This window comes from Pteropus vampyrus, unplaced genomic scaffold (assembly GCF_000151845.1).
Source record: "Pteropus vampyrus isolate Shadow unplaced genomic scaffold, Pvam_2.0 Scaffold10, whole genome shotgun sequence".
NCBI classification, from domain to species: Eukaryota; Metazoa; Chordata; class Mammalia; order Chiroptera; family Pteropodidae; genus Pteropus; species Pteropus vampyrus.
Genome location: NW_011888791.1, coordinates 7,562,975 through 7,570,667, shown reverse-complemented (window position 1 = coordinate 7,570,667; position 7,693 = coordinate 7,562,975). Strand labels below are relative to the sequence as shown.

The following is a 7,693-nucleotide window of genomic DNA, read 5'->3' as shown; positions in this document are numbered from 1 at the left end:
TTATGAAGTGCAGAAATAGAGCTTTAAGTACCTGACATTTGAAGCATTCAATTTCATACATGAAGGTTTTGTTTCTAGCATTCTTTCCACCTTCCTAATGTGTTGTTCTAGTGACAACATTTTAGTGAATATCTTACCAATTTTTATTTCATGCTTGTGCACAAACACACATGTATATGTACATATATAGAGACATAGAAAAAAATTTTTTTATATATTGTTTTGTAGACTGCGTTATCATTCTTTAACTTTTTCACTTAGAGAATAAGACACAAAGGGCAGAAAGACTATAGTAGATTTTAAAGCTGAATTCTGAAACTTTGACTAATAAAATTTCATTTTATATTCTTCTAGCCTCTTTTCAGTTAATTTGTAAAATTGAACTCAAGTATGTGTTTATTATAAAAGTTATCTCAATTTTATCACTGACACTGTTTTATTTTTCTGTCTCTTCCTATGCTGATTTAATTTTCACTGGCATTTTTATTTTTCTGTCTGCTGATTTTTTTGGCCAAACTTCTGAAAAATGATCTTTTTTTGAGAGTGAATAAGTGTTGAGATTTACAAAAACAATTCTTATCGTATCTATAAAATAGCGTGGCTGGATAAATTTAAATCTATTAACTAGATTCATTATTTTAAAATACATTCTAGGTGAACAGTTAACAAGCAATGAAAGTGAAGATGATGAGATTTTCCAAAGAAAGAGTAAAAAAAAAAAAGGAAATGTTTTAGAATCCCCTGAGGTGAGTCATTCAGTAATCACAGTAGTATGATCATAAAGGCATCTTCTCTCTCCTTACTTTTTTTTTTTTAACCTTTTACTTTATCTATTTATCTACTTTATCTAGGATCAGAAAAATAGTGAAGTTGATTCTCCTCTTCATGCTGTAAAAAAGCGCAGGGTTCCTCTAAACAAAGTAAGTAGATAAACATAATGTATAGTATGTTCAGATTCTTTTGGAGCAAATATTATAAGAAATATATTTGTATAGGTGAATGTCAGTATGTTTGATCTTACAGGTATATAGTTAACAGAAAAATAGATATTACATCCTATGTGACTGGAATTTCTATTTTAATTTTATTCTCCTTTTAGAAACTATCCCTACTTTTGTCAGTACACATCAGCAATTCAGCAAATGTTTTTTTAAATACGTACTGTGTATATACAGTGTAAGGTGCTGGGGATACTATAAAGATTATATCTGATACTATTTTAAATCACCTATAATCTAATAGGAGACAAAGATAGGTAAATGGATTTTTGGGGGAGGAGGGGAGGTAAATGTATATATTTAATGTAATATTTTGAGTTAAGCATTAAGAAAAGATAATAAGCCCTTAGCCTAGACTTTGGAAGTTCTGGCAAGCTTCTTGAAGATAAAACCTTATTAAATCTTAAAGCATAGATAAGAGAAGGGAGAAGAGAAGGTATTGCCAACAGAATGAACATTTTAAAAAAGGACACAAAGTTGTGAAACAGCATATTATTAGATTGTAAAGACAAAGAGTGCCAGGAAATAACATTGGAGAAAAATCTGGGTCCATTCTTGGTGTTTTTTCATTTGCTTACTGAATGGGTTTGAAGGAAGGAAAGGATGACTTTCCAGTAGGACTGGTGTTTGGCTTGGGCTGTTAGGCAGATGTGTCACAAATCTAGAGAAGACAAGAAAGAGATAAGTTCATTGATGAACATGTTTGAGTTTGAGGTTTTGATGGGACAGTGAAGTGTCCCTGTCTGGAAGGCATTGGTGACTATGTGAATATGAAGTTTGGGTTGGAGGAGGGAGCAAGTCTTAAGCCTAATGTATTCATTTGTCATCAGCTCATGGCTGATAAGTAAATTTTGAGATGAGGAAATCTTGTGTGTTTTAATTCTCTAATAAAATCTGTTAATTTGTGTAAAATTAATTAAAAATGCTGTCAGTCCGTATTAACTTTGTATACTCATAGACTAGAAAAAATTACTTTAACTTGCTACCTTAACTAGAATGTCTGATCTACTTCTCAGAAGTGAATTAAAATATTGATAATGCTGATGATCAAACCACTCAAAGTATTCCTATTAATTGAAATTATTTTAATAACTTTCTTTGATTCTTTTGATTGGTTTTAGATTATTCTGTAAAAGATGTAGTTGATAGACCCTCTCATCCAAATTCCTTATTTTTATATTGATTTTCTTGGTTTGAAAGGAGTGCTGTATGTTTGGACTGATTTGTTGTTGTTGTTGTTGTTGTCTATAAATAAGATAAATTTATTTGCGAAGGAATTGACTAAGAAATGCAGTGACTTTCTTATTAGCTTAAAATTATTTAATCAATACAACACAATTGCGTTTCAAATAATCTTTGAAAGTTCCAAAGAGTCTTGAGGGTTTTAATTGCTATTTAATCAGATAGCAGCAGTTGAGTTACAGATTTCCATTTTAGAGAAAATGTTCTTTGTAGATCTAGCACTCTGACATATTTTCAGGCCAGATACAAGGGTTTTAAGTTACAAATTAATTTCATTTTTCTGTGGTTCACCAGGGCAGGGTTGGGGAGGGGAGTGGGCCGGAAATGCTGATTCAGGGATCCATGGCTCCTGCCTTGTATACCTCAGGAGAGATGTACTTTCTTGCCAATGGGGCGGTTTCCCAAAAAGCAGAGAGGTGCTGCTGCCAATGACTCCAGTTAGCAAATCTGGATTGGACTTGGGTCTTTCATGTCCCCTAATGGCTCCTGCAGATATAAACCATGAACCACCTCGAACTAAGACTTGAGGTAGGAGTTTGCCTGGATCCCACTCATATCTGCTATACCTGCTCTGAGGACCCATGAAGTGAATGCAACATACTACAGTGGAACAAGCAATGGATACAAAATCAGAACCTCTAGGGCAGGAATCTGTGCTTTTACAAACATATTATAGTTTGAGAAGTCCTAGTCTAACCTTTTTTTTTTAAGTTTATTGGGGTAACATTGGTTAATACAATTATATAATTTTCAGGTGTACATTATAATTTGACATCTGTATATTCTATTTTGTGTTTACCACCCAAAGTCCAGTTTCCTTCAGCTATCACATATTCGATTCCCATTACCCAGTTCACCTTCCCCCTACCCACTATATTTGACCTCCTTTACCCCATCTACCTCCCGCCTCATCCTCTACCCACTACCCTGTGGTAACCACTAGTCTATAGTCCATGTCCATGAGTCTCTGTTTGTTTGTCGGACTGATTTTGATAGCTATATTTACAGACAACTATATTTTGTGAAGCCTTTCAGGATATTCTAAAGGAAACAGTTAAATTGAAAATATAAGTTTCATCAAATACATTTTATGTAATACTAAATTGAATGACTACTATCTTAGTATTACTTATATTACCTAATTGTATATCTTAGTACTTAGTATTACCTAATTTTTCAATCCTTAAGTATTATGTATTTGTAACATGGTTCTGAGTTGTGAGAGCATTTTATTTTTCTAACAAGAAAATGTTAGGCCAACTTTTAAAAGGAAAAAATGGAAGTGAAAGCAACAACCCTTGAGAAATACATTAAGATACAATAATCCAGTTGTATTTTCTTATGCAAGAATTTTATTAAATTATTATAGTTAGATTTATCATCTAGTGATGAGAGTGAGAATTTTCACCAACAACATCCACAGTTAGAAGACTTCAAGAGTCAGAACAGGAACATCAAAAGAGGCATCAAAGTCCAAAACAGACAGAGTCACCTAAAGGTAAACTTTTTTCAGTCTTTAATTTCTATACATACGTATATGTACTATATGTATTTAATTAGTAAAGAACATTAGGTTTTACATAGAAGTAGATTTCTGTCTATAATTTCTTAATAGAAGAAAAAAATCTCCAAATTAAATATTTTTACCCAAATTTTACCTTTTTTACTGGAATTAAAATCTCAAGGTATGGTATTTTTGTTTTTGTGTGTGTGTGTTTGTTCTGAAGCTATCTTGTAGTGCTGTGTTATTTTGAATTTCTAAATAAAGAAACTGTAGTGTATTGAGCATTTAAGATTCAAATTGAAGAAAACATAGAGACAGAAATCAGTTTTATTGTATTTGCTTTTATAATCATTGTAGTATTTTTCTTATCTCTATCCAATGTTCAAATCCTTGGCATTTAAAAAAAAATCCTTGGAAAAGAATTCTCAGCAGCTTTTTCTGATCAGTACTTTTATGGTGCAGTATTTTCCTGGCAAAAATTAAAATAGCCAAAAGACTCAGGTGACTTTATTCTTATTTAAAAAAAAGAAAAAGAAAAACATTCTTTAAGCTGACATGCTGACTTGTACTTTATTTTACTTATAAGAATTATCATAAGAAATTTAGATGTGCTACTTTATCAATTCTTCTGGCAATTTTCTATTTTTATTTTATGGTCTTAAAAGTATTGGCAAGAAATCTATTTTCCAAAACTATAAGTAAATGATTTTCTTAACAGTATCTTCTTGTTTTTTAATTTATCTTAGTTTGTAGCTAGGAAGTTTTTAGATAATGAAGCAGAGCTTACCCAAGAAGATGCAGAATATGTTTCATCAGATGAAAATGATGAGTCAGAAAATGAAAAAGATTCCTCATTGCTTGACTTCTTAAATGATGAGACTCAACTTTCACAGGCCATAGATGGTAAATGATATAATGATGCCTTTTTCTTTTAATTTTCAATGCTTCTAATGTGGCTGTATTTAAATATTTTAGCAACTTTTCAAAGAGCCTTGACTTTAAAGGGAATTAAATTTGGTTTGTATGAAATTTTTGGTCATTTTCATTCAAATTCTGTAGTATTTGCTTTATTTTAGACTTATTTGTTTATAGGCTTCTGCTAATTTGATTGTTTCTCCAGAACAACCTGGTTGACTTGGTGTTAAATGTTCATTTAACAAGTTTTTAGTGCCTACTACATGCCTGGTACTATGTAAGGTTCTTGAGAAAGCTATATCAGTGAAAACAATGGACAGAAATATCTCTGCCCTTATGAAGCTTACATTTAAATGGAAAGAGACAACAATAGATATAATAACTAAATTATGTAATATAAGATAAAAAAATTTATAAAAAATGAAAATGATGATTTGTTGTGGAAGGGGTTATGGGTATTAATAATGGATAAGTTGCAATTTTATATAAGCTATTTAGGGCTAAACCTTATTGAGAAGGTGACATTCATGTGATCACACTCTAGAATGAGATGAAGAATTTAACAATGTGGATTTTTAAAACCAGCTGAAGCACAAAGCCAAATTTATTAAATTTGCCAAGTAAAGGAGATTGACTTTTGGTAAAGTCTCTCCAGACAAGGCTTGAGTACATCTTATACATAATTCATTAAGAGAAGATGATTCAGATTGGCTGTAATAGAAATAGGAAATATTTTGATGAGCTCTACAATGTTCTGGTCTTTTACAGATCTTGCCGTTTATTATGTTCTTGCAATCTCTGATATGATAAGACAGCAAAGTTTCCCAAGGTCCATGACTCTGAAAGAAAAGGTCCTGAAGTTTTCATTGCTATGTCATTGATACTGACATGATTTGCAGGACAAGGTGTCAGCATTATGCCCTTGATGTTCATTTCTTAAGTATTCTGTGCTATAACTTTAAAAAATGATAGGCATATGAATCTCATGAATTGTGCTTAGTGACAAAAGGCAGATTTAACAAGTTATATACTGTATACTTTGATTTATACGACATTCTGAAAAAGATAAAGCTGTAGGGACAACAAATAGATTAGTGGTTACCATAACTATGCATTTGTTAAGACTCAGACCTATACCCTAAAGAGGATGAATTTTACTATATGTACATTATGCCTAAAAAAAAAAATCCGAAAGCTCCTTGATTCTGAGCCCCTCTAAACAGTAAACTGTAAGTAAGGTCTCATTCTGTAGGGATTTAGCATGAGTAACAACTGGATAGTTAGGTCAAGAGGATATCTAATAGTTGAAGCTAGCTATGGAATTGAAGATAAGGAAAAGATTATTCAAGAAAAACTTATACATCTTGTACCAAGCACTATAGTCATTAAATTAGCAATGTTATACCTCAGTTTAACACATGTTAATTAATCACCCCAAAATTAAGGGAAAATGGGAGACAAAAATAAAGTTGCTTTCTGATTATAACCTTAAAAAAAAGATAGGCATAAATAAAAACCTGTACATTTGCTAGTTTTGGCTTGACTGAAAATTATGAAACCTATAAAATATTGGCTGTGGCTTTTGATGTTTATAAGCATGTTGGTTTTTTGTTGTTTTTTTTTTGCCTGGATTTCTGGTATTTTATTAAATACTTTCTATAAATGAGGTACAGTCCAAAAGTCTTTGTATACATTTATTTTTCATGAATAGGCACTATCCTAATCCGTATTTTAGGAGGAGATAGCTGAGTTAAAGAGCTTAAATAAATTGTTCATGATCACCCAACTAGATGGTCTGATTTCAAAGGCAAAATTCTTAACTTCGTATTTTTGAATAATTGTTTTTAGATGTTTCAATATCTTTTAACTATCTTTTGTATATTACAATTCCATGAGGTTGGAATTATGTGAATTAGGAATAAGTCAAAGTTAAATAGTTTGCTAGTTTTCATTTAAATAATGTTGCTATTTGAAATTTTTATTCTTTACACAGATTCTGAAATGAGAGCTATTTACATGAAATCTTTGCGCAGTCCACTGATGAACAGTCGGTACAAAATGATCCATAAGAAACATAACATAAACATTTTCTCACAGGTATGAACTCCAGATAATTTCTTGATGGTGACGTCAAAATATGTTCCTGTTAATGAAACCTTCATTTTGTTTCTGAAATTGGACTATCAGAGCTAATTGGGATTATTTCTGTCCTGAGTTAGGAAGGTAGACTAAATGAATTCTCGAAATCCCTTTTAGTACTAATTTGATCAAATTATCCTTCCTTTAATTTGAACTAATTAGAATATACTATTATTTTTCAGTTAGAAGAATGTTTATAGGAAGTGAATAAAACTTCACCATCTACTCATTAAATTTTTAATTCTTATGTTATATTTCTCTTGAAAACTTATTTTTTTCATAAAAATGTTATGTTCTAAAAATTACGGATTTTCTATTGATGATAACATTTTTATATTAGTCTAAATTTATAAATTGCCGTGTTCACTCTGGTAATATGGTCATTCATATATCTCTGTACTTCTATTGTGTTTATTACGGAAATCATATTGTTTATAAATTACTGTTTGTTTTTCTGGGTACTTGCACTAGATTATTAATTTCTAAAGGGTAAGTCATTATTTTTTTATCCCTAAAGTACCCACTTTTTTCCATAAAGAATTATTCAGTATATGTTAGTTGAGCAAGTGACTGAATTAATAAAGTAAATGAAATAAATATTCATAAAGATCTTACATACTTAAAAAGAATATGTTAAATATGTGCTGATTTTATGAAAGAAATTTGTAATAGTCTTATTTGTATTTTTACTTTAGATTCCTGAGCAAGATGAAACCTATCTAGAAGACAGTTTTTGTGTTGATGAGGAGGAATCTTGTGAAAGCCAATCAAGTCAAGAAGTGTGTGTTGATTTTAATTTAATAAATGAAGATTGCTTTGCAGATGGGAGTAAAAAATATAAAACCCGACGTGCAGTAAAGCTAAGACAAGTGCAGATGAGACAAAGTTGTGCACA

General features: G+C 30.9%; 1 protein-coding gene across 1 annotated transcript in view; it reads left to right on the top strand.

The window, feature by feature from the left end:
* Window positions 1–650: 650 nt before the first annotated feature.
* Window positions 651–7,693, top strand: part of LOC111730350 (Fanconi anemia group M protein-like) — a gene marked incomplete at its 5' end in the record, with an annotated part of 9,041 nt that continues 1,998 nt past the window's right edge. Inside the window, 6 exons of the mRNA XM_023521607.1 lie at window positions 651–746; window positions 852–920; window positions 3,610–3,738; window positions 4,491–4,647; window positions 6,653–6,756; window positions 7,494–7,688. Of these exons, the coding sequence (XP_023377375.1) occupies window positions 651–746; window positions 852–920; window positions 3,610–3,738; window positions 4,491–4,647; window positions 6,653–6,756; window positions 7,494–7,688 (750 nt within the window). The remainder of the gene's footprint in view (window positions 747–851; window positions 921–3,609; window positions 3,739–4,490; window positions 4,648–6,652; window positions 6,757–7,493; window positions 7,689–7,693) is intronic.